Genomic DNA, 25,421 nt, shown 5'->3' with positions numbered 1-25,421 from the left:
GTATTGTGTCAAAGGCTTTTGTAAGGTCAAGGTAGGCTGTGTGAACTGCCTTACCCTCATCAATGGCCTTAGTGACTGTTTCAAATAAGTCAACCAGGTTCAAGAGGCAGGATCTGCCCTTGACAAAGCCAAATTGGGTAGGATCCAATGTCTGTAGGTCCCCAATGTCTTTGTTTATGAGTTCCATAGTGATCCTCTCCATAGCTTTGCAGACCAGGCTCGTCAAGCTTATGGGGCGGTAATTTCCAGGTTCCGTAGAGGCACCTCCTTTGTGGAGTGGGACCACTGTTGCTGTACGCCATTCTTTGGGTACATATCCTGTAGTAAGGCTAAGATTAAACAGCAGCCTTATGTGCGGGTTTAGTTCTTCTTGGAGTTCATGTATCACGCAACCCGGGACACCGTCTGGTCCCATTGATGCTGTGTTTTTAGCTTTGGAGAGGGCGGCTCTCACCTGGGCATCTGAGATGTCAGGGAGGCAACACTTTGCTGGGATAGATATTTGTCCTTTTTGGGGGGGGGGGGGGAATTTGCACTGAACCTGTCTGCCAGTATGTTGGCAATGTCTGTGGGTTCAGTGTATTTTTTGTCATTTTGGACTAATTCTGAGCATATCTGGGAGTTTCCACCCAGGTTTCTAACATAACTAAAGAAGGCCTTGTGACTGTCTTTACTGTCTTGTGCAATTCTTCTCTCAAAGTTGGCCTTGGATGATTTTATGAGTGATCGTAGTTTTTTGCTAGTACTGATCAGAGATGCCTTCCCTTTTAGGGATTTTGCTCTATCATGTAGTAGTTTCCTCCTTCTGTTGTATATCTTATTAATGTCTGGGGCCCACCAGACTGGACGCCTGCCTTTAGGGGAATGGGTCTTGGTTTTATTTTGGATTGCATGATCCATGTATTCTTGAAGGTGTCTACAGAATGCATTTATATAGGATTCAGCAGAGTGGGCTGTGGTTTCCACTGGCCCTGGGGCCTTGAAGGATACCACTTCAGTCTTAAGAAGTGGGAAGTCAGCTTTTGAGAAATTCTTCACTGTGGTCTTCTGTGCTGGGGGTGGGGGCGGGATGTGGATTTCCATTGAGATTAATTTATGGTCTGATCTCACCAATGAGGGGTATACTTCCGGTGTGGAGCATTGTGTCCCCATGTTTGTGATGATCAGGTCTAATATGTTATCCCCTCTTGTGGGAGTGGTGACTAGTTGTTCCATAGCATTTGAGTTTATGAATTCTAGGAACCTTTGGGCTAGGGTGTTGGGGCTTGAGTAATGCTCCCAGTCTATGTTTGGGTAGTTGAAGTCTCCCAATATGATGGTGTTTGGAGACCTATTCATATTCTCCAGTGTCTTTAGGAAGGCTGAGTGGGGTTCCTGAGTTAGAGAGGGTGGTCTGTAGCATGCTACAAACTGTAGAGCAGTTTTGCCTACAGTTAGTTGCACATGGATGGTCTCAGATGCTTCGTGCATTGCCACTAACCTGGAAGTGTGGGTATCTTTGATGAATATGGATACTATCCCTCCTTTTGTGGTTCGGTCCAAGTTTTGGGGCCGAAAAGCATGATATGATGTATAACCTGGTAGTGCTGGGGTGCTCTCAGGAGCCTTGAACCAGGTTTCTGTTGCTGCACAGACATCGATGTTCTCCTTATTGAGGGCGACTTCGAGAACGTGCATCTTGAGGTTTAGACTTCAGGCGTTGAGCAGCATTACCCTTAGTTTTTTTCCACTTGTGTTATCTAGGGAGGTGGGTTTGTCTTTTGAGCCTTGCCTAAAAAAGGCACTATGGGGGTGGCAAGAGCCTTAGCCAATATCTGGAAGACCAGGGGTGACAGGTGCAAGCCGTCCCTTGCGAAGCAGCGTGGCTTGTCGAGCATGTCATCCCAAGCAGACAGACATTGGATCCCCTTAGAATGACACCAGTAATTAAGCCAATTGTTAAAACTGATCATTTTGTCTTTGTACTGTGGCATCATTCTTGGTGAGGGTAAGATGCTGCTCAAGGTCAGGGTCATACCGGCCTGGGCTACATAATCAGAGAGCTCCTCTATGTCTCTTTTCATGTAGTCCAGGGAGGTACGTCTCAGGTCGTTCACACCAGCGTGGACAATGACCGAGTCATATTTGTACTTGCTTTGGAGTGACCTGAGTGCTTGTGTTATGTGGCGGATTCCAGCGCCCGACAGTTAGCTTACTGTAACCCTCTCCTTTTTCAGCCTGGTGAGCGGGACGTCAGTGTGTCTGACTATAGAGTCACCTATTACAAGTGTATCAGGCATGTTGTTTGGCCTTAAGGGCTGTGACTGTTTGGCACACTGACTTTGTGAATTATGTGTTGCATGCGTTATGTTTTGAGGTAGTGGTTGCTTGGATGTCTGCTTTGGAGGCCTCTGTTGTTTTGGCAGACTTTTATTTAGAGCCTCCGAGTATGTTTATGTGTTTGGTTTGCAGCTGTGGTAGGTCTATGTGAGACTGGGTTTGGTGTGTGTGTGGTTACCTTCACCTCCTGACTGGCTCTGCCAGCACAGAGTCGAGAGAGCTCAGCCTCCAGTTTAGCTATACAGTTGCATCTCTCACATATATTTTTATTTGTTGGGAGGAGGAGAGGGTTGTCTGTGTACATGAGGCAGTTGTAACATTGCCTCAAGATTCCCAGATTCACCAGCTGAACTGGAGAGGACGCCAGCAACTGACCCTTCGACATGCTAGAATAGTGTAAAGGATTGCTGTGTAACTGAGTCAGAAAGGACCTATAGGGGAATGGGTACTCAAGGGGATTTTAGGTGGATGTAGTGCTTTCTTTTTTGTTAAAAAGTGCTTTACTTATGTAAAATGCTTTTAGGAGCAAGTGCTGGGCTTTTTAGATAGAGAAAAGAATGTTTAGATTGAGAGTTAGAGCAGTTCTAATGGAAAAACTGAAGAGCAGACTTTGCGGAGCCAGGAATAGTTTACACTTGATTAACCGGCACTGCTCGATGCTGCACTATGCGCAACTTTGCGCAAAAGCGCGCTTTATAGCAGGGGGTTGGGAAGAGCTAGGAAACGGCCCAAAACGGCCAATAAGCTACAAGTTACTGGGCTGGGACCATTTCTTAAGGGACAGATAGGCTGCTCAGAGCTCCCCACTCCCACTGGTGAACAAAGAAGCTTCCTCCTATCCAAACAAGGATATGGACAACACAGGAACTATGAGACAGCCCAGAGATCAGCAAAATCTGAAGACTGGACTATTCTAGTTCAGTAAAGGTGGGAAACAAGGATATTTTTTTGTTTTCTTGTTTTTTTTTCACAGAAAAACAGAAAATAGATACAGTGGCAACAGTAAATGCTTTAAATCGGCTAGCGCACTTGAGTGTGTAGCCTACCAGTTAATTTAAGCAAAAACAAACTTTCAAAGTGCAAAAAGTACAGAAAACAAACAGTAATGCAGTAAATCAACTTTGCAGGAACTTTGTTGAAATGCTGGAGACAAATCATGTGACCTGGCTAGGTTGGGAAGTGGAGCAGCCAAGCTGTCAGTTTGAGGGAGACAAAGTGGTGAAGAACTCCCGACGAATGAGTCAGAAGGTCTGGCACTGGGTCCAGAACCCAAGGTTCTTCCACTTGGTATTGCTGTAGGAAGGGGAACCATATCTGCCGAGGCCAAAACGGGGCTATTAGAATAACAGTCCTTCCCAGGCTTTTGGCTTTCTGTAAGAATCTAGGAATTGGAGGGAAGGCATATAGGAGACCCAAGGGCCAATCATGTACAAGTGAGTCCCTTGGGCTGTCCCCCGATGGGGGGTATAGGGCGAAGTAACTTCTGCATTTTGCATTCAGCAGGGATGCAAAAAGGTCACAGCAAGGCTGGCTCCATCTGTGGAATATCCTTTCCGCCACTCATTCTTTGAGGGACCACTCATTTGGCAACAGAATGGCTCTGCTCAGTTTGTCCGCTATCACGTTGGATGACCCGGGTATGTGCGTTCCTATCAGAAAGCGCCTGGAGGATACAGCCCACTGCCAAAGTCTCAGGGCTTCTCGGCATAAGGTGTAAGACTTGGTTCCCCCTTGCTTGTTGATGTACCAGACTACCAACATGTTGTCTGCCTGTATTGCAATCGTCTCTTGAGGTAGAGAGTTGTGAAAGTGTTGCAACACTAGAAAAACTGCTCTCATTTCAAAGACATTGATGTGCGAATGAGATTCCATGTCTGACCAAGTGCCTTGGACAGTTCTTCCCTGAAATAGCCCCCCCCCACCCTATGAAGGAAGCATCCATGGTCACTGTGGCTGTGGGAAGGGGAAGTATAAATGGGTGACTTACAGTAACTTGGTGGCTGTTCAATCACCAAAGAAGGTCCTTTTTGCAAGTACATGTCAGAATAATCTTGTGTGACATTGGAAGCTGTTGATAAGACCACTGTGTGAATAGTTGCCATTGGAGTATCCTCATGTGCATTCGTCCCAGAGAAACTGCTTTAAGTGTAGCTGCCATGGTGCCTAGCAGCTTCAGGACCTGGAATGCCTGAACTCTCCTTTCCATTAACAACTGGGACACTTGACTTTGCAAAGATATTACTCTTTCTAGAGGCAATCTGACCAGGGAGGTGGTGGTGTCTAGATCTGCCCTTATAAAGGAAATATGCTGCAACGGCAATAAAACAGAGTTTTCGAAATTTAAGGTTATACCCAACCTGGAACACAGGTTGATAGTGTAATCTCTGGCACAAATTAGTTGATGCCTGGTGGTGGCGGTGAGGAGCCAGTCGAGATATGGAAACACCCGGAATCCTAAACGTCTCAGGTGGGCCATGACCACCTGCCATACATTTGGTGAACATGCAAGTGATCTCTGGATGGCCTGGCCATTTTGATGTGGCAGTACGCATCCTTGAGATCTATAGAGCACATCCAATCACCCGTTTCAAGAAACGGGAGTATCGATTGAAGTATGACCATCCAGAACTTTTCCTTTTTGACAAAGGTATTTAGTTTGCTGAGGTCTAAGATGATAGGCCTCCAGTCCCCTGTTTTCTTTGGAACTAAAAACAACCTGGAGTAAGTTCTGGATCCTATCTGATCTGCCAGGACTAGCTGGATGACTTTTTTCTAGCAGCCTTTGAATTTCTATGGTTGCTAGATTCTGCAGACTGGGTGGAACGTCTGGGATTCTTGTACGAATGGAAGGGGATTCTGAAAAGGGAATGATGTAACCTCTGGTATAATTCCTAGCCAGGTGTCTGGGTATAAAGCTAAGCAACCCCAGACTGCCTCCAGAGCAGGACGATCAGGCCTCCTCTCAGGAGCGCTGATAGGGCTTGCCAAGGAACTGTTCCTTGTCACCCTGGTTCTGTGGATCCCCTCTGCTGCCTGGGCGGCGTCTACCATTATACCCCCCTCCTCTGCCCCTGGAGGGGGGGGGGGTTCACTACGTGTATTCTGGAAAGCTCCTAGTGACTTTCGTAACCACATTTTTCCACCTTTCTGCCCTTTGGGGTATGGCCTAGTGGGGGTGGAAAAATGGACTCCTACGGCAGATAGAGTCTTTCCTTCCTGCTCACACCTAGTGAGTGTCTCCTTGACTTTAGGCCCAAACAAGAAAGAGCCATCAAATGGGGTATTAACAAAGGAAGACTTGAAGGCTTTCGTAAAGGAGCATAAGCACATCCAGGATTGTCTCTGCAGAGCTATTTCTGGACCTGCTATCCGGCTCGATCCATTGGCTGCATAAGTAGTAAGCTGCATGGACGAGTTCACAATAGAATTAACGGTGTTAAGCTGTGCCATTACTTTCTCTGAAACAGCATCATCTGTTTTGTCTTGTAGAGTATCTCTAAGCTCTTTGAGGAGATCTCGTTGAAGACAAGTAAAGTTGGTCACACAGTTGAGCGATCTCATTGCAAATGTCACAGAAATAAAGATGCATTTCCCATATCTGTCCATAGTCCTGGAGTCCTTATTAGGAGGATGAACAGAAAAATATGTTTCTGACATCTCTTTCTTGGTGGCTGTCGCCGCCACCATGGCATCAATGGGGACTTCTTCATAAGAAAAGACCTGTCTTGAGGGGAGGTGATAAATTTGTTGGGCCTCTGAGGGACCGGTTCCATGGAATCATGAGACTCCCACACCCTTCGAGCAACCAAGTCCATTAATTCGTCAAAGGGCGGAGTAACCCAGGAGGTGGAAGGTTGAGACCCAAAGGCCTTCAGGAGCACTGACTCATCCTCAGTAGGGGGTAAGGGACTGCCGGTCCCCCCCTGCCTTAATATTTCCAGGATGTCTGCAAATGAGACATTCTCAGAGGAGGACCGTGGGGACCCTTCTGATTCCTCTAAGTCAGTGTCTGATGTTAAGGATTCCTGAGGGGAATCTAAATGCCTCCTCTTCAACAGTATTTTTCTGGGGACTTCATCAGTGGGGTCATCTGGTGAAATCTCAGTCAAGCAGGAAGAGGAAAGATCCTAAGAGGTAAGGGTCTTAGCAGACATGACCCTCCTCATGGCATCAAAGGCACCGACTTCCCGACCCAAGGAGTCCGCCAGTTCCGAAGAAGATGGCAACCTCCCAGAGGCAGAGACCACAGGCTCCAAACCAGAGGACGGAACCAAACTCATCTGCGCTGAAGCCCCGAGAGGGAGAGTCGGAACCGAAGCGTCGGTTCAACTCTCTCCCCCGGACCCAGTGAGAGACTGCCGGCTCCGAAACTCTTCGATCGGAACCGAAGAAGTCAAGGTCGACGGAGCCGAGGGCACTGGAATAGGCCTCGGCTCTGAGGGTTCCACCACTATCAGATCCTCTCTTCCGGATCTGAAGGCTCAACTGGCCTCGGAGGAGCAGAAATCGTGGTGGGGGGTTCGTAGTCTTCAAAGCCAACTGAAAGCAATTTGGCCAGGGCCGGGTTCACCAAAAGTCTCTGCACCACGAGGCCCACATCGATGTCAGAAAGGGTACCGGAAGAACGGGTCGAAGGAGCTGAAGAAGCCACCGACTTAAGGATCAGGGACTTTAAAATCTCCAACACTGGCTCCAACACAATGACTTGGTTCAGAAGTAACATCTCAGCGCACAGCTCCGAAGGCTGTGGAGCCAGCGACCAAGTCTTCCCACAGGTGCTCGGAACAGAAGACTTATGCTCCGATGACACCTTAGAAGACATCGACCCCTTCGATGACTTGGAGATCTGGTCAGTCTTGTCTAAAGCTTCTTGGAAATCTGGCTTCAACAGCCCTCTATCGACTAATTTCCTTCGCCTCTCTGATAAAACCCTGCCACTGAAGGAATGGCAGATAGAGCAATTTTCTTGTAAATGTAGTGGACCCAAGCAGTACACACAAGAAACATGATCAGTGATGCACATCTTTTGTCCACAGTCGCATCTTTTAAAACCAGATTTTTGTTTCTCTGACATTATAACAATTACAACAAATATCAGATCCCTGATAATCAAAAAATTGAAACCACGGAACTCCTTAGAAAGTTCAGATCCCTGAACTGTAATGACTATAAGAAGACTGTTACACAAAAAGTTTAAATACACTAATTCTAAGAGAGAAGGAAACTGCTTTCAAAATCCAGGAGGAGATGATCCTGCCATATACACACACACACATATATATATATATATATATATATATATATATATATATATATATATAAAAGAAGTTGGTCAGATTTGCATATGACCATCTTCTTTTCTAAATACCTGAGCATTCTACGAAAATCTAAAGTGTATAGAACATTCCCACTAGCAGATTGTGGAGAAGGGAAAAAGGAAGGAAGCTGGACAGACTGATTAAGGAACAACTCACTGACCACCTTGGGCATAAAAGGAGGATTAGTATGGAGACACACCCTGCCCCTATGTAAAATAAAAAAGGGAACCACCATCAAGGTTTAGAGTTAAGAAACTCTCTTGCTTGAGGTGAAGGCAACCAATAAAACAGTCTTCCAGGTGCAATGTTGCAAAGCATCAGCAGCAGGAAGATCAAAAGGAGCCTGGGTCAATTTCTCAAGAACAAAATTAAGGTCTAAGAAGGAGACAGAGGTTTTTTTTTTTTGGATGTCTCTTGTGGATGACACCTTTCAGGAAGTGTTTAACCTCAAAACAAAAAGCCAACAGTGGATTCAAAGGCAGACAAGGCAGAGATTGCTGACAAGTGAGCTTTGACAGAAGAATATGCTAAACCAGCATGGAGCAGTTCACACAAGTAAGAGAACCAAAGGGATCCTGGTGAAGCATAAGACGCCAAACAGAAAATCTCCTCCATTTGGACAGATGAGACTTTCTGGGATTGGGTTCCTGGCCTCCTGCAGAACCTTAGGCATGTCCACAGGAAAATGTTACCAAAAGGGGTTTAAAACCCTATCACCCCAAAGTGTCAAATGAAGTGTGAACAGATTGAAGGACAGATCTCTTGTCTTGTTTGAGAATACTGATTCAGTGAACTAACTTGTGATGACTGCTCCTGGCTAGATGAAAGAGGAGGGGGAACCAGTGCAGTGTGGGCCAAAAGGGAGTCACCAATATTCTTACAGACTCCTGTTTAATCTTGTGTAGGACCCTGGGAAGAAGAGGAAGAGGAGGAAAGTATAACATTCCCTTCCAAGGGAAAAAGATATGGCATCCACCTTCCAAGCCATAAGACTTGGTGTTCTGGAACAAAAGTAAGGAAGCTGTCTGTTGAGAGGGGAGGCAAAAAGATCCACAAGAAGAACAGCCCACCAATTAACTATGTTCAGAAACGCTTCTCTCCGAAGCATTCATTCATGAGGTTGTGTCCAGGATCTGCTCAGAATCTCTGCTATCAAGTTTTTGCTCTGAAGGTATGTAAACAGCTTGAAGAGAAACCTGAAGTGGGATAGAGAGATCCCAGGCCTGAAGGACTAGTCTGCAAAGATAAGACCTTGTGACCTCCTGCTTGTTGATGCACCACATGACTGTGGTGGTGTCAGTATAGACCTTTAAAGTGTGTGTGTAAGGCCTGGAGAGCAAGGATAAGTTTCTGCATCTTTTCTGTTGATGTGATCCAGCCACTGATGAGGGGGCCAGAAACCCTGAACCCTCAGATTGCCGGGAGCAGTCCCCCCCCCCCCACTCATGGTATGAAGCTTCTGTAAACAGCTCCTGGAATGGGGAAAGAAGCTCAAAAGGAATGCCCAGGTTAAAGGAAATATGTTGAATCCACCAATAAAGCTTGAGTTTAAGATAAGGGAGCAAGGGAAATGGAACTACAGAAAGGGAAATACTGAAGCCAGACTGATAGCAGGTACCACTGGAACTTCCTCATGTGAATTTTGGCAAAAGGGAGTATAGGAATGGTCGAGGCCATGAACAACAGAGCCATCAGAAATTTCCTGGCAGACATGACAGAAGGGAAGCAATGAATGAATTAGGTTGTTTAATGACAGTACCTTGGGAGAAGGCAGAGAGGCTAGCATTGGAATAGTTTGAATTGTGCAACCCAGAAAAATGTGATCCTGAGAGGGGTACATGACAGACATCTGGAGACCGATGGTGAAACCCAGACTGTGCAAAAAGATTCTGATAAAGAGCAAGTCTGGTAAGAGCCTGGAGGAGAGGGAGCCTGAATAAGCAGGCTGTCCAGAGAAGGAAAGATATGTATTCCTTGAAGCTTGCAGAAAGCTGACTGGAGCCAGGAACTTGGTTAACCCTGGGGCTGTGGAAAGACCAAAGCGCAAAGCAGAGAATTGAAAATGAGACGTAGAAACAGAAAAACTTCCTGAAGAGAGTGTGAATGGGAAAATGAAGATATGAGTCCTTCAGATCCAGAGAAACCAAAAAGGCCTGAGGTGACAAGAGGGGTAACAGTCTTTTGAGGGAAAGCATCCTGAGGGTGGGTACCTTGAGAAAAATATTAAGAAATGAAAAGTCTAAAATAGGCATCCGGGACCCCCTTCTTTCTGGGGACCAGAAACATCTTGGAATAAATCCCTGTACCCCTTAGGATCTCTGGAACAAGTTGAATGGTGCCTGCATCCAGTAATCCCTGAAGTACCCCTGAAAAATAAGGAATCTGGTTTAAAAGGGGTTGCTGAATACCACCAAAGTGGGAAAGGAGATTTCCAGAACATAAAGTAGCTCTTACAGATGACTGTCAGGACCCAAGAGTCTGAAATAACCTGTCGCCAAACTGGGAGTGAAACAAAGTCTGAAATATAAGGGAGCTTGTCGAAGGGGGAAGGAGGGCAGAATGTCAGATAGAAGCAGACTTGTCCTGAAAAGAAGACTTGAGGTCTAGGTGTCTGAGTGTGTTTGTCAGTAAAAACATGCCTACGAACTTTTTTACCTTTGGAGAGCTGAAATGGCCGTCTATGAATAAAAGCAGTTTTAGCACAGTAATTCCTCTGAAATTTAGGAAAGGAGAGAGAGAAATCTGCCTAAGAACTTTTATGACCTTGCCTTAGTCTTGTAAGGTCTTAAATAAATCAGCAAACTGCAGTATCAAAAATATTTTTAATATCCAAAGGAGCCTCAAAAAAGTTCAGCCTTAATATCATCAAATAAAGCCTAAAGAAGCCAAAAATAGCATCTCATGACACAGCCTGAATCAACTACTCTAGAGGATGCATCAGTAGCATTGTAATTACATTTGGAGTGATAAGCTAACAGAGAAGTGGATCCCGCCAAAGAAAGAGCAGTGAACTTTGCCTAAAAATCAGACAGGTCAGACATAACCCTCACCCCTTTAGGTCAAGACCAAATGGATAAAATATACCTGGTCAAGCAAGTTTGACAATTTATGGCATGAAATTTCCAGGGTGGCAGAAGTATAGACTTTCTCCCTCTGCCTCTCCATATCTCGACTATCCTTTTCTGAGGGATGAAGCTTGGAAGAAGGCAAAAGTCAGGAGGGCTTATCAGCATAGATAGAGACCACAGATGGGTGAGAAGAGTGACACTTGTAAAGAAAAATGAAATCCTCAGGCAATTTATAAAAATTGTCAAGCTTTTTATGGGCAAGGGGTTTGTAATCAAGAGCTAAGGAAGCAGCCAAAAAGTATCCAGCAGAGCAGCCAATACGGGCATAACAGAAGGTGGCTTAGTGAGTCCATCTGCAACAACTTACACCTTTTCTAGATGTCAGAAATCTCTGAGCAGTCCCACTTAAAATGCTCCATCATGCAAATCACAGTATCCCCAAAGGTAAATTCTTCAAAAGATGAGTCAGGACTTAAGAACTCCTCATAGCCATAATCCAAAGGTGATGGCATCTGGGAGGCTTAAGACAAGGAATCTTTATTGGAGACGGATTCCTCAGCAGAACAATTAGGCACCCTTGATCTTTTAGGGTAGAAGATAAAGAAACAGCTGATACAGAAACCCCCTGCGGTGGTCTCAAAGCCATCAGGGCATTAAGCAAACCTTGAGCCAAGTCCTGCTACTTCTTTTGAGGATCCTTTGGAGTGGGGGAAATATGCTTCGTCTTCAGTCTTTTCTTAAGGGGAACATCTGCTTTAACCAATCTCAGTGACTGAGAACCCTACCTCAACTATCAGGGTACCAAGAACTTCCTCCTTAAAGATCTGGGGAATCCCCTTATGCCCCTCAGATATGATTATCCATGGTATCTCCCCTCCACATTTGTTGCATGGTCTCCTCTTCATATCTGGTGCAGATGTTTGCAAAGTCTCAGAGGACATGCAAGAAGCCAGTTACATGCCAGCCTCTGAGAGAGTCATGGCAGAGGGAACAGATGTCAGCACTGGGTGATCTTCAGGGTTATCATCCATCTTGAGAGAGATGTCCATCATAAGTAGGACACCAGCAGTATCAGGCCTCAAATTCCTAGTCTTTTTCTTAAGGGTCAGCCGTACCTTGGAGCAGGTGGATTCGGCCATGATACCCTGGGCCAACAACTTGAAATGTTGTTTTTCAAGATAAATGGAAGGTGAATACAGACAGCTGTAAAGCATCTTCAGCACAAATGCCTCACAAATAGGGCATCACATATGGTCGTAAAAAGTGCCTACGCAAAACAAACTTGTCATGACAATCCTTATGGGGAATCTGCCTCCCACATTGACATTTGCCTTTCCTGGATGAAATGAACTCTCAAAATACAAAATAAAAGCAAAAAAAAAAAGGAATCTCAATACAGTACTTATAAGAAAGAGGCTCAGAATAACCAGCAGAGCTAACAGCATTCAGACCGATGTTCAACTATGGAGTTTGGACTGGTGGCAAAGCTGTTCTGGGTTTGGAAAGTTTTTGCATCATCTTTATGCCCTACACTGATGTCGGGGAGCATATGTCTGAAGTATGATGCTGGTAAGAGAAAGGCTTTGGTATACTTGCCGGACATAGGGCTATCCTTGGCAGGAGATCCCACTGGTTATGAATACTGTAACGATGATATAGAAGGACATCCACTTTCCAAACACAGCTTCTGTCTCAAACACACCTTCTGTCCCTCCCACAGTACTAACATGCACTTCTAACCTTTATAGATAGTGTCCATAAAGCTACAGATAAACGTAAACTAGTCTCCTCCTTATTTCTAGACCTGTCTAAAGCCTTTGATACAATTTGTCACAGCAAACTTATACTTCAAATGCCCTCACTAGGTCTATCCCAGCCCACCCTTCTATAGTTCAAAAGCAACCTGTCCAATAGGCATGAGTCAGCAAAATAGCACTCCACCCTCTATTCATACCTCTCAGTCACCACTGGTGTACCTCAACACTCTATCCTTGGTCCCTCCTCTAACATTCTAACCAACCCTCCACTTAACAGGCCTCCTTAATACAATACTCAGATAAACTCCATACTCATATGCACATCAGACAACCTGACATGTCTCCAAAAAAAATTACTCCGGAAGCTTTAACAGCCATTCAGCAAATGAAGTGTCTTTATTCCTGAAGAAAAACAAAAAAGGCATTTACCTTGCAGTGAAAAATAAAGGAAAAATTAAGGACCAACATCAATATTTTTAAGAATACAATTAGAAGCTTGACAATTTTGCAGACTGCAGCCAATAAAGAACAGCATGAAAAAAAAAAGAAAAGCTGAGGGGGTACGGATGTTTTTTTTTGAGACCCAGGGAAAATGAGAGTTAATACACTGGTGTGCAGAACTGTTAGGAAAACTTAGAACACCAATTGGCAGAAAAGGGCATCCAAACATACCTCCCAAACTCTTAGCAGAAGAATTCTGGACAAAGCCACAGATGATGTACAAACAATAATCCAAAATCAGGGGCAAAATTTAAATATTGCTCTTATAAACTTAAGAAGTTGCTAAAATACCTTTTTTGCATTAAAAAGAAGTTATGTACTCACCATAACATTCCATGTGAGTTATTCATCTCGCCTTCATTCTGACTGACGGGTTCAGAGCCAATCCTCAGCTCTGACTCGGCCAACTGCAAAAGCTCGAGGTCTTCAACCAGCTCGAGGCCAACTCCCTTATCCCATTGATGCATCCTGATCTTCCCTCAGATCTTGTTTGCTGCCAACTGACTACCTACTACCATTAATATGCCACTCTTAGAGCTGGATAAGAGACAATGCACCATAAAACAACAGTGACAGACCTCAAGTAGACTGTATGGGGGTTGGAGGTTGGGACGCAAGAATGAAAGCGAAATGAACAACTCACATGGAACGTTATGGTGAGTACATAACTTCTTTATGTGAAGTTGTTCCATCTCGCCATTCATTCTTACTGATGGATAGCATCCCAAGCACCATCTTTCTCGGGTGGCTCATGGAAGAATGTTTCTCAGAACTTTGGAACCAAAGGCGGTCCTGTCCCTGGAGGCCTTGTCTACTTTGTAATGAGTGATAAAGGTATGAGGTCTTGACCAGGTAGCTGCTGCACAGATAGAATCTAATGGTAACCTTGCAGAAAAGGCTAATGAGGTTGAAACAGCTCTAGTAGAGTGGGCCTTTATTTTCTGTTGTAAGGGAGCATTCTCTGTACTACAAATGAAGGAAATGCAATCTGATAGCCATCTTGACAAGGTTACTTTTGTCACTGGGGCACCTTTTTTGACTCCGAAAAAAAAAAAACAAAGAGCTGATCCATTGTTCTGAATTGTTTCATCCTATCTAGACAAAATCGGAGTTGTCTATGAACATCAAGTTTGTGCATGTGGTCCATCCTATTTGTGTATTTCGGAAAGAAAACGGGCAACTCAATGGATTGGTTAAGATTGGTCTCTAAACAAACTTTTGGTAAGAAGGATGTATTAGTTCTGAGAGAAACTCTGTCATTATGGAAAATCAGATAAGGAGGTTTGGTGATGGTCAAGGCCTGCAACTAAGAAATCCTCCGAGCAGAAGTAATAGCTATTAAAGATATAATCTTCCATGAGAGGAATTTCAAATGGCAGGACAAGGCTGGTTCGAAACGAGGTAATATAATTCAGGAGAAAACAAAACTTAGATTCCATGGCATGGCTGGATCTCTGGCTGGTGGTCTCAAATTAATGTTACCTTTAAGAAAGGCTTTAGAGATTTGATGTGACATGACAGAACCTTGGAAGCCAAGATTAAAGTTTGAAATTGCTGCTAATTGAGCTCTGATGGTAGCTGCAGCAGCTCCTTTACTGAAAAGTTTAATCAGAAATTCCAGTATAGATGGGATCGGAGCTATGTAGGGAACATCATCATTCTGAGATGCCTATAAAGAAAATCTCTTCCATTTGCTAAGATGAAACTTTCTGGTGGATGATTTATGAGAGGATGTTAGAATATGTTGGGCCTCCGCTGAGTGTTTGTAAATCCTGGCTATTGTTGGAATTGGAGGAGCCAAGCTATCAGTTTGAGGGAATGAAGAGCCCCCGATGAGTGGGCCAACAGATCCGGAACTGGGTCTAGGATGCAGGGTTTTTCCAAGAGATGAGGCTGGAGGAAGGGAAAACAAATTTGCCAAGGCCAGTAAGGGGCTATTAAGATTATGGTCCTTTCCAGAGACTTTGCTTTCTGTAATACTTTGGGTATCAAGAGGGAAGGGGGGAAAGGCATAAAGGAGACCCAGGGGCCAATTGTGCACCAGTGCATCCCTTGGGGAATCCCCCCAACGGGGGAAATCAGGGCAAAGTAGCTGCTGCATTTCATGTTTGTTGGGGTTGCAAAGAGATCGCAGCAAGACTGGCCCCACCTGCGGAATATCCATTCCGGTACTTGTTTCTTTAGGGACCACTCATGAGGCAAAAGAATTGCCCTGCTCAGCTTGTCTGCTATCACATTGGATCTCCTCCTCGGGATGTGCATTGCTATCAAAGTGTTGGGTGGAAATTGCCCACTGCCATACTCTCAGGGGCTCTCGACACAGTGGGTTTGATTTGGCTCCTCCTTGTTTATGTACCAGACCACTGACATGTTGTCCATCTGAAACGCAATTGTTCCTGGAGGTAGAGAGTCTTGAAAGGACTGCAATGCTAGAAGTACTGCTCTCATCTCCAGAACATTTACATGCAGATAACCCTCGTGTTTCTTCCACGTGCCTTGGGCTGTTCTTCCCTGATAATGCCCCCCCCCACCCTATCAAGGAAGCGTCCATGTGACTATGGGATTGGGTAGAACGAATGGACGGCCCCGAGTTACCTCCTGAGATGTCAGCCACAATAGAAGGTCCTTCTTGTATGTACTCATGATTATGACTTGTTGTGACATTGGGAGTTCCCAAAAGGACCACAGAGAATAGGAGCCACTGTAGAACTCGCATGTCCATTTGAGTGAGGGGGAATGGCTATGATCGCTACCACCATTGATCATAGCAATTTTAGCACCATTGAGACTGGGGCTTTTGTCAGTGGAAGCAAGTCTAATATTTGTTTTCTTAAGAGACAAACTCCTTCTGGCAGCAGACGTAATGTCATTGAAACTGTCTAGTTCTGCTCCTATAAAAATGATCTGTTGCGATGGCGATAAGGCAGATTTTTCTGAGTTGATGGTAATCCCCAATTGACTGCAGAGATTTAAGGTTGTGTCCCTCTCCTGAATGAGTTTGGTAGCAGTGAGGAGCCAGTCTAGATATGGAAACACCTGGGAATCCCAAACGTCTCAGGTGAGCGGTGACTACTACCATACATTTGAACACACTGGGGGCTGTAGTGAGACCAAAGGGCAGAGTGCAAAATTGATAATGGCTGGCTTCCAGCCAGAAGGGTAGATGATCCCTGGATGGCCTGTCCATCTTTATGTGGTAGTACGCATCCTGAAGATCTGCAGAGCACATCCAATTGTCGTTTCCCCAGAAAAGGGAGTATTGACTGAAGTGTGACCATCCGGAACTTCATCTTTTTTACTGACTTTAGTCTGCTGAGGTCCAGAATAGGTCTCCAGTCCCCTGTTTTCTTTGGAACTAAAATGAACCTTGAGTAAGTTCCGAATCCTCTCTGGTATGCTGGGACTGGCTGGATGACTCTTCTCCAGCAACCTTTGGACCTCTAAGACTGCTTGGTCCCCGTGACTGGGTGGAATGTCTGGGATTTTTTTTTTTTTTTTTACTAGAGAGGGTGGATTGGCAAAAGGAATCGAGTATCCTCTGGATATTATGCTTTGTACCCAGCTGTCTTTTGTTATTTTTAGCATCTAGGTACAAAGAAAGGTGTCCCCTGACTGCCTCCAGAGATGAAGAGTTGGGCCTCCTTTCAGGAGCGATGACAGGGCATGCCAAAGAACTGATCTCTGTCGTCCAGGTTCTGTAGACCCTCTCTGCTGAGTGGGCGACATCTTCTGTTATTACCCCCCTCCTCTGCCTCTAGAGGGGGTTTCACCACGAGTGTTCTGGAAAGATCCCTGACATTTACGGAAGAATATCTTTCCTCCCCCTTTGGGGTAAGGTCTATTCGGGGTAGAAAAACGTACTCCGATGGCAGACAAGGCCTTTCCACCTTTTTCACTCCTGGTAAGGGTTTCCTTTACCTTTGGTCCAAATGAAGGAAGACTTAAAGGGTTCCACAAAGGAACATAAGCGCACCCAGAAATGTCTCCTAAGAGCGATTCCTGTACCCGCTGCTCTGCTCGTAACATCAGCTGCATATAAGACGCATGGACGAGTTCACAACTGAATTAAGAGTGGAGAGCTGGGAATTTACCTTGTCCAAAACCTCAGCAGCTGCTGAACCCTGCAGAGTGTCTCCTAGCTCCTTCAGGAGATCCCTTTGTAATCTAGTGAAATATGTGAGTTAAGTTCAGCGATCAAAGGACAAAGGTCGCTGAACTAAACATATGCTTCCTGTATCTGTCCATGACCCTAGATTCTCTATTAGGAGGATGAACAGATGAAGTCTCTAATAATTCCTTCTTGGTGGCTGTTGCCACCACCATAGCATCAACAGGCACTCCTTTAGTAAGATAAGCTCCATCTTGAGGGCAAGTTATAAATTTATTAGGCCTCCTTGGTACAGCTCCATGGTGTCTGGGGACTCCCATGCCTTTTGCGCGAGTAATTTGAGCAACTCATCAAAGGGTGGAGACACCCAAGAGGTGAAGGGTTGAGACCCAAAAGCCTTCAGCAGGACTAACTCATCAGTAGGGTTAAGGGATTTCCAGACACCCCTCTGTTTAAGAATTTCTAAGATATCTGAAAAGGAGACATCTTCTGAGGGGGACTGTGAGGACCCTTCTGACTCATCCAAGTCAGTGTCCTGTGGGGAGTTCAGATGCTTCCTCTTGCAAAGCGTCTTCCTGGGCACCTCTTCAGGGGAGCTTCTGGAGAGGTCTCTAAAGACCATGGCTCACCCAATGGGGATTCCTGAGGCTCAGGATCTCTATGCTTTAATAGAGCATGTGATGAAGAGGCAGACACTAGTGCTTTCAGGGAAGGAGCTGCCAGAACTGATGGAGTGGTCGTCTGGGTGGACAAGGCCCTCTTCATAGCATCGAAGACCCCCTCTGTCCTGACAAGAGGAATCACTCAGATCCAAAGATTGGACGGAAACTGTCTGCGCTGGTATAGAGGGCTCCAGAGCCAGAGGTTGGGGCTGAATTCATTCGAGCCGAAGCCCCGAGAGGTAAAGCCAGCAGCAAGTCGGTCCTACTATCATCCCCAGACCCGACCAGTGAGTGTCTGCTCCGAAGACATCAGGGCAGTCAGGGCTGAAAAACCTAGAGTAGGTGTCAGTTCCAAGGGTTCCACGGTCATCAGTTCCATGCTCTCCGGCTCCAAAACCACCATACAAATCGGAGGAGGAACAGAAGATGTTGGAAGAACTGAAGTCAGCTCCAAGGCCCCCCCTCCCCCGGGGTCAGTGCCGATAAAATTTTTGCCAGAGCCGGTATCTGTAGACGATTCTTCACCACGTGGGGTCCACATCCAAATCAGACAGCAGAGGCCCATGAAGAATGTGACAAAGCCACCGATTGTAAAAAGGGAGATTTTAATGTAGGAGATACCCGCTCTTAACCATGATGACAGTTGATTCCAAAGGCTGTGGAACTGATGTCGAAGCTTTACTAGAGTCCGATTTTGAAGCCGATGGACTCTGTCGGTTCCGTAGGCTTTTTGGAGTGCTTGTCAGACTTATCCAGTGACTCTTGGAAAGAGGATTTTAACAGACCCTTATCCATGAGTTTTCTTTTTCTTTCATGCAACACTCTGGAGCTAAAAGAGTGGCATACAGCACAGCTTTCCTGCAGGTGTATCTAACCCAAACAGCAGACACATTCAGTACTGTCCACTGGTTATAAACATCTTTTGCCCACATCTTGGGCATTTTTTGAAGCCAGACTTGGCTTCTTCCTTCTCCTGTTGAGACACAGTTATCAGAGACAAATATATATTCAGAAGTACCAACAAGAACAACAGTAATAATTCACAGTAAGTACTGCCCTGCAAAGAAGAGGAATCTAACACAATATCCACACTGAACCAACTATTAAAGCCTTGTAAAAAAGGCTCTGAGAAAATTTAGCTATTAATATCAATTTAAGCTAAGACCAACTCTAACAGACAACACGCACAATATAATGCTATAGATACGGAGAGAAAAAGTCCTAAAAACATGGCCACTAATATTTAACTATTGTTGTCAGTATAAATTTACACTAAGTTAAACTATGTGCCCTGTGAAAAAGAAGAGCTCTAATTTAATAGATGCACACACACTCAATATTAATTCTAGAGAGAATAAAGGCCCAAAAAACATGGCCACTGATATCTCACTAATTTAACTAAATACTTAAACTAAGCTAGGGATAGGGAGAAAAAAGGCATAAAAACACGGCCACTAACTATATTATTTATGCTCTAAACTATCTAAATCACTAACAGGCTAAGCTATTTTCAACAACTTTTTATCAGAAATATAAAGTTATTCACTGGCCAGAGCTGGTGAACATCCGATCAAGTTGCAGCGGCAAATGAGATCTGGGGGAAGATCAGGGTGCATCATGGGATAGGGAGTTGGCCTCGAGCTGGTTGAAGACCTCGAGCTTTTGCAGTTGGCAGAGTCAGAGCAGAGGATTGGCTCCGAACCCATCAGTAAGAATGAAAATGAACGGGAGATAGAACAACTTCACATCATGCATTTTCTGAAGGATATGAAAATGAACCCCAAATGTCTGTCATTATTTAGTGGCATCAATCTTCAATGACGTTCTAAAAAAACACATATTATGAAGAACAGACCAAAAATAAAAGGCAAAAACATGGACATTCGGCAAACGTCTTGACATATGAGAAGTACATATCCAAATGTTGCAGTATAGCACACAGAAATGACCTCAAACAAGTATGTTTTTAACTGAATAAAAACATTTGTATAAATACGAATCTGGATATATGAAATGCACTTACCTGCAATCCCAAGTTAAAGTAGTACTGTACAACTTTGGTATCTGAGGAGAAGAAGAAAACTTTGTCTTTTTGAAAGTTTTAGAAACTGTTTACAGATACTGAAGCACCAACTTCGTTCTACATAGTTTATCACAGTTTACTATATGGATGGCCAAACAAGGCTGTACTATCTATTGAATTACAAAAGGCCTTTTTTAAGCACATTTCTCTCCAAACACAGAGGTAATGTACGTTTCACCTCATTTTCCATGCTTTCTTGCCTTTCCATTATTCCTACAGTCTATGCAAACTGTTCAAGAGTGCTCTATTATCTAGTCTTTTCTCCAACACTACCCTCTAATAAATAAGAGAAGTAAACTATGGGGAAGAAAAAAATGACAGCGACTTTTGAATTTCCAAGTCAAGTAAAGTACAAAAGACTTTTGTTGCCAAATCTTTTTGGACAAACTACAGTTGACAAATGCAATCCAACATCATACATTTTGAAGCTACCAAACCTTCCATGTTCCCCTAAAGAGCTCAGACAGCAAGGTAACATGAACCTTCTGTAAGTCGTTTCAAATTTCACAGTTAAGCTGTTAAAGTAATGAGCTTATACCATCCCAGACTTTGAGATAGTCACAACCATTATCCTTGCCTTCACACAATTTCACACAAGGTATGATTGACTAGAAATGCCAACTTTAATCATTCAACAAGCATTTAAACTTTCAAGATATTCTTGTCATATTCTGTCACAGCCAGAAAAAGGGGTTGAAAAAGTGATTTGCAAAGTAAGATGGATCCACTGTGCAGATGACTGTAACTCTAACTGCAGCCTAGACTGAAGGTTTGACTAAGTTGGTCAGTGGAGGAGCCAGCCAGTGGGAAAGAAAGGCAGCAGCCAAGGTTAGCCCACCCAGTACTGACAGGGGAGACATGGCTGTGTACTGCTGCTTTATTGCCAGTCAGTAGAAGAATACCAGTAACTAGCACCTTGAAGCAAGAGAAATTAACTAAACAATGAGTAATGCAGTTGGAAATGCTATGTAGAAGCACGCACTGAGAGGTCTGGCACTACTTATCACCTGCCCTGGGGGAAGGGGGGCTCAGAATACGATGACATACTGAAGCCATTTAAAGGTTCTCGCCTTCTCTGGTCTGGTCAGATGAAAAGTTTCTATTCCTAGACCATTTATCCCCACATCCCTGGAGAAGACACAGCACAGCTGACAATCACAGTACCACTGATGGCCAACAAATATGATTAACAAGCTAAAGAGTAGGGTTATTTCTAAATCATGACAACAGAGCAAATATGTCAACCCCTGTTAGTCATCTAAAACCAGTTAGTATCCTTCTTCCCCTGCATGTCACTTTTGCAGGAGTAATTTATTTGACAAATTAATTTAAATTTCTAATCAAAGACGCACAGAAATAAAAGCAGCCTTCCAAATGTAACCTTTACAGAGGTGGGAATATAAACCTACAGACCGAGTACTGCCTGGATTAAACTCCTTGATCAAAACATTATATTTTGTCTGTTTAACTTGGATATGTGAGCACAGCACATATAGACAGCTTAGCAAAGGTGACTAATCATCAGCCTCACCTAGAACGATGCCACAGTACAAGCAAAAAATAATTGATTTCAATAATTGGCTTAGTTTTTGGTGTCATTCCAAGAGAATCCAGTTCCTGTCTGCCTGGGAAGTTGTGGTCGACAAAGCTCACTGCCTTGCCAGAGACGGTTTGCAGCCGGCACCCCCTAGGCTTTCGGCTGCTGGCAAAGGCTCTTGCCTCCCCCATAGTGCATTTTTAGGCAAGGTCTCGAAAACATTACCGACGTGAACTTAACTAATCAGAACAAAATAACTGTCATGCTGTTAAATAGTAGGAGCTTAAACCAAAAACTGCACTCCCTGGAAGCAATTTTATCACTAGAAGATGTAGATGTCTGTGCAGTCACAGAAATCTGGTTCAAGGCCTCAGGGAGTACCCCAGCCCTGCAAGGCTACAATGCCTTCCCACACCTTTAGACCGCAAAATGAACACATGAAAACCAAAAGAGGCTGTGTATCTATCTATACTAGAGATAAATTCACCACCCATATAGTTAGACTGGACAAGTCCATGGAGTTACTCCAGGTCCAGGTCACTGTGGGTAAGACCCCCATTCAAGTCCTAACCAGTTATAGATCTCCGTCCATGGGTCACGACACCCACGAAGCCTACGTAACCAAACTGAAGACAATCCAAATGTTACCGTATAGACTGATTCTGGGGGGATTTCAACTCTCTCACCATCAACTGGGAAACCTACTCTAGCCCAAACTCGCTAGGACAAAAGTTCCTTGACCTTGTGAATTCAAACGCCCTGGAGCAAACGGTCCACACCCAGACAACAGGAACAAACATTCTACATCTGGTCCTCATCAACATGTCAAACAGGTGCACTGCTGCAACTGTTGGCCCTCATTAACTAAAAACTAACCACAAATCAGCCACCTTCGAACTGACACTAATGCCAGAACTCACAAAGGGTGAAATCAGTCTAAAAAACTTCACCAAGGTAAAATATACCCTGCTACATTGAAGGTATAAATGCATTCCAAGTCCCACCCCAAGATGAAAGTGGTAACTACACCAAAGCTTACACTAAAGCCCTGTACAATCAGTTCCACAAGTGTATAAACTTGGCTGTACCAGAAAGAATCAAAGCTAGAGCCCCAAGTAAAATCAAGCTGCCATGGTGGACTTCCAGCATTAAACTACAAAAAACACAAAACTTTGCTTTTCAAGAAAACAAAGACAAGGATCCAACAATGGAAAAGCACCCTCCTCAGCCTCAACAGGCAAACAAGACAACTTATCAAACCCTCCAACAGTTCCTTTGAGAGAAACCTAGCAAGTACCGCCAAGGATAACCGTAAGGCCTTTTACAGCTACGTACATAACCTAAAGGGTAGGACCTAAATATGTGCTGAACTGGTGGCCACAATGGTATCTCACACATTGACCTCACAGAGATAGCGAAACTGCTAGTGGATAGGTTTGGTGAAAATTTCACTCCCTTATCCCCTCCTAACTTACAAAACATCCTCCCCCAAATCTTACATATGTGAAGAGCAGGTCCTCAAAGCCCTGTCAAAGGCAAGGAACACGGCCTCTCTGGGACCAAATGGCATCCAAGGCTGTCTTCTAAACAGACAGAAAGATGAACTAGCATCACCATCAAGTACCCTTTTCAACCACAGCCTAACCACAGGCTTTGTTCCTGTGGAATGGAGAACAGCTACAGTTATTCCCTCCACAAAGGTGGCCTAGCAACAGACCAGGGGAGCTTCATCAAGGGCAGATCCTGCCTGTTAAATCTGGTGGATTTCTTTGAAAGTGTGACCAAGGCTATTGATGAGGGCAAATCTGTGACCTTGATTTAGATAAATTTGCTGCCCCCAACAAATGATTTCTTACCTGTGAAAACACAGCACAGGGATTTGAAAAGATAATGAATGTTGGTGCTGAGACCATTGTATCCTTCACATGTGGAGATTTGCCAGGGGTATCGTGAGCATCACAGATGCCATGAGAACCAAAATCCTAAGGTACTCACTCATAGTGACCAAAGTCTAAGTGGAAAACCTTTGAAATAGATCTAGATTTACTTTGTCCTGTGGAAGAAAGGCTCTTTTAACTGAGGTGTCTAAGTAACACACCAGAAACACAATCCTGTGTGAAGAACTCGAGAGACTTTTGAATGTTCTCTTGTAATCCCAGCTTAAGTGATCGCTCACCCAAGTAAGAGATTCTTGGCACTCAGGAAAAAGCTCTGCAAATATTAACATGTCATCTAAATGTGGAAAATGTGGATATCCTGCAGTCAGCTATAACTGGAGCTAGACACCTTGTGAACACTCTTGGTGCAGTGGATATTCCAAACGGTAAGGTACAGAACTGATGATCTGATCCAGACTCTCAAAACCTTAAACTCCTGAAGTCTGGAAGAATAGGGATGTGGTAAGCATCTTTTAACTCTAGTGTTACCAGAAAACTTATATGAGGAAGAAGACTTAACAGGTTGTGAAGTGATGATATTTTGAACCTGGGCACTATCACAAACGAGTTTAGGAAAGCAAGATTCAGAACTGGTCTCCAAGTATTTTCTTCCTTTGGCTCTAAAAACATCCCTGAATAAAAACGTTTCCCAACCTGGGAAGGGGAAGCTGGTTTTCTCACTCCCTGGTTCAGCATATGTTGAAGAACAGGAGATAATAAAGGAGCCTGGCCTGGTAGAGGAGGAATTACCCTCTGGAAAGGTAGGATTTCCTAACACTGCCATCCATAACCTTGATGGATTTCAGAACCCATTTGTCAGAAATTATCTGTTGCCAAACAGAAAAGCAGAAATTCAGATTTCCTTGAAGGGAGAAGGGAAAGACTAGGCGGGGGTGGACAATGTCCCTTAAATAGTCATTCCAACTTGCTGGACTTGGTTTTAGGTAGTCCTGGATTTCTTTTTGCCCCCGAGCCATTTCTTCTTAAAGTTTCCCCAAATTTTGTAGAGACTTTTTTTGCCAAAATTGGATTGGGGGGGGGGGGGTTTAGACAATTCTTTAGAAAACTTGGAAAAGGAAGGTTAAAAATTCTCAGAGGTATCCTTATCAACTTATCCCTTTACACACACTTCTTAATAATCTCTGCAGCACAGAAACCAAACACTAAATCTCTACCCAAAGGAGAATTTAAACTCTCATTTTCACATCATCTGGGAGGTTCTGAGAATGAAGTAAGGCAAATCTCTAAAGAGTACCAATGACCATGACCCTGGAAACAGAATCAATCAACCTGAATCATACATGTACTAAACAATGAGTTGCAGCTTGTAAAATGGAAGAAACTAAATTATTTAAAGCAGATGTTTCCTAACAAGAAGAAACTGCAAACAAAATATTCCTCATATTTTCACAATTAGAATAAATTTCAACACAAGAGCCTGACAATTGAAATTCTGAAAATCAAAGTTGCAGAAGCAGACACTTTTTCCCTGTACTTAATCTTCCCATCCTTGTCAGAAAGGGTAGGACTGGAATTAGCCAAATTGTTTAGCAGCAGCAGGATTAACTAAAGCTGCAGCTGCCTAGTCAGGTTTGGGAAGTGTGTATAAAAACTTATGATTGAGGAACTTTATACATTCTGTCCATCTTTTTAGGGGCAGCAGACTATCAGGAAAACTGCAGGGAGTAACACACACATCCTGCAGACCTCACAAAACTGGAGGAATGGGTGAAAGTGTGGGAAATTCTTCTGTAACAACTCATAGTATTTTCTGAAAGAATATGAAAACTCAGTGTTCTCCCACAGAAAACAATGGCACATTCTGGAAATAGTTTCAAAGAAAGAGACCCCCCCCCAGGAGAATTAGAAACTAAGCTCTCATATTAGACTAAATCAGAAAACTGAGGAGAAAACTCATCACTTTACCTGCCTGTCCAGATTCAGAATCTTGAATTTCTGCAGGAAAATAATTATCCCTCTTTCTTTTACATAAGGATCAACAGCTTGAATTAAACCCTGTGCCAGACCCAGTGAACTACTCTTACCTAAAGAAATTTGAGGAGAAGTAAATATATGTTTTGCCTTCTGTTTCTTTTTGACAACTCAAATGGGGCCAATGGCATTATTAAAG

General features: G+C 44.0%; 1 protein-coding gene across 1 annotated transcript in view; it reads right to left on the bottom strand.

The window, feature by feature from the left end:
* Positions 1 to 25,421, bottom strand: part of LOC122789830 (putative bifunctional UDP-N-acetylglucosamine transferase and deubiquitinase ALG13) — a 2,262,889-nt gene that overhangs the window by 383,473 nt on the left and 1,853,995 nt on the right. The window contains exon 12 of the mRNA XM_044057268.1: positions 19,757 to 19,797. Within this exon, the coding sequence (XP_043913203.1) occupies positions 19,757 to 19,797 (41 nt within the window). The remainder of the gene's footprint in view (positions 1 to 19,756; positions 19,798 to 25,421) is intronic.

This window comes from Protopterus annectens, chromosome 15.part0 (genome assembly GCF_019279795.1).
Source record: "Protopterus annectens isolate FY-2018-M chromosome 15.part0, PAN1.0, whole genome shotgun sequence".
Classification (NCBI taxonomy): domain Eukaryota; kingdom Metazoa; phylum Chordata; order Ceratodontiformes; family Protopteridae; genus Protopterus; species Protopterus annectens.
The sequence above is the reverse complement of the archived record's forward strand: the minus strand, read 5'-3'. Positions and strand labels throughout refer to the sequence as shown.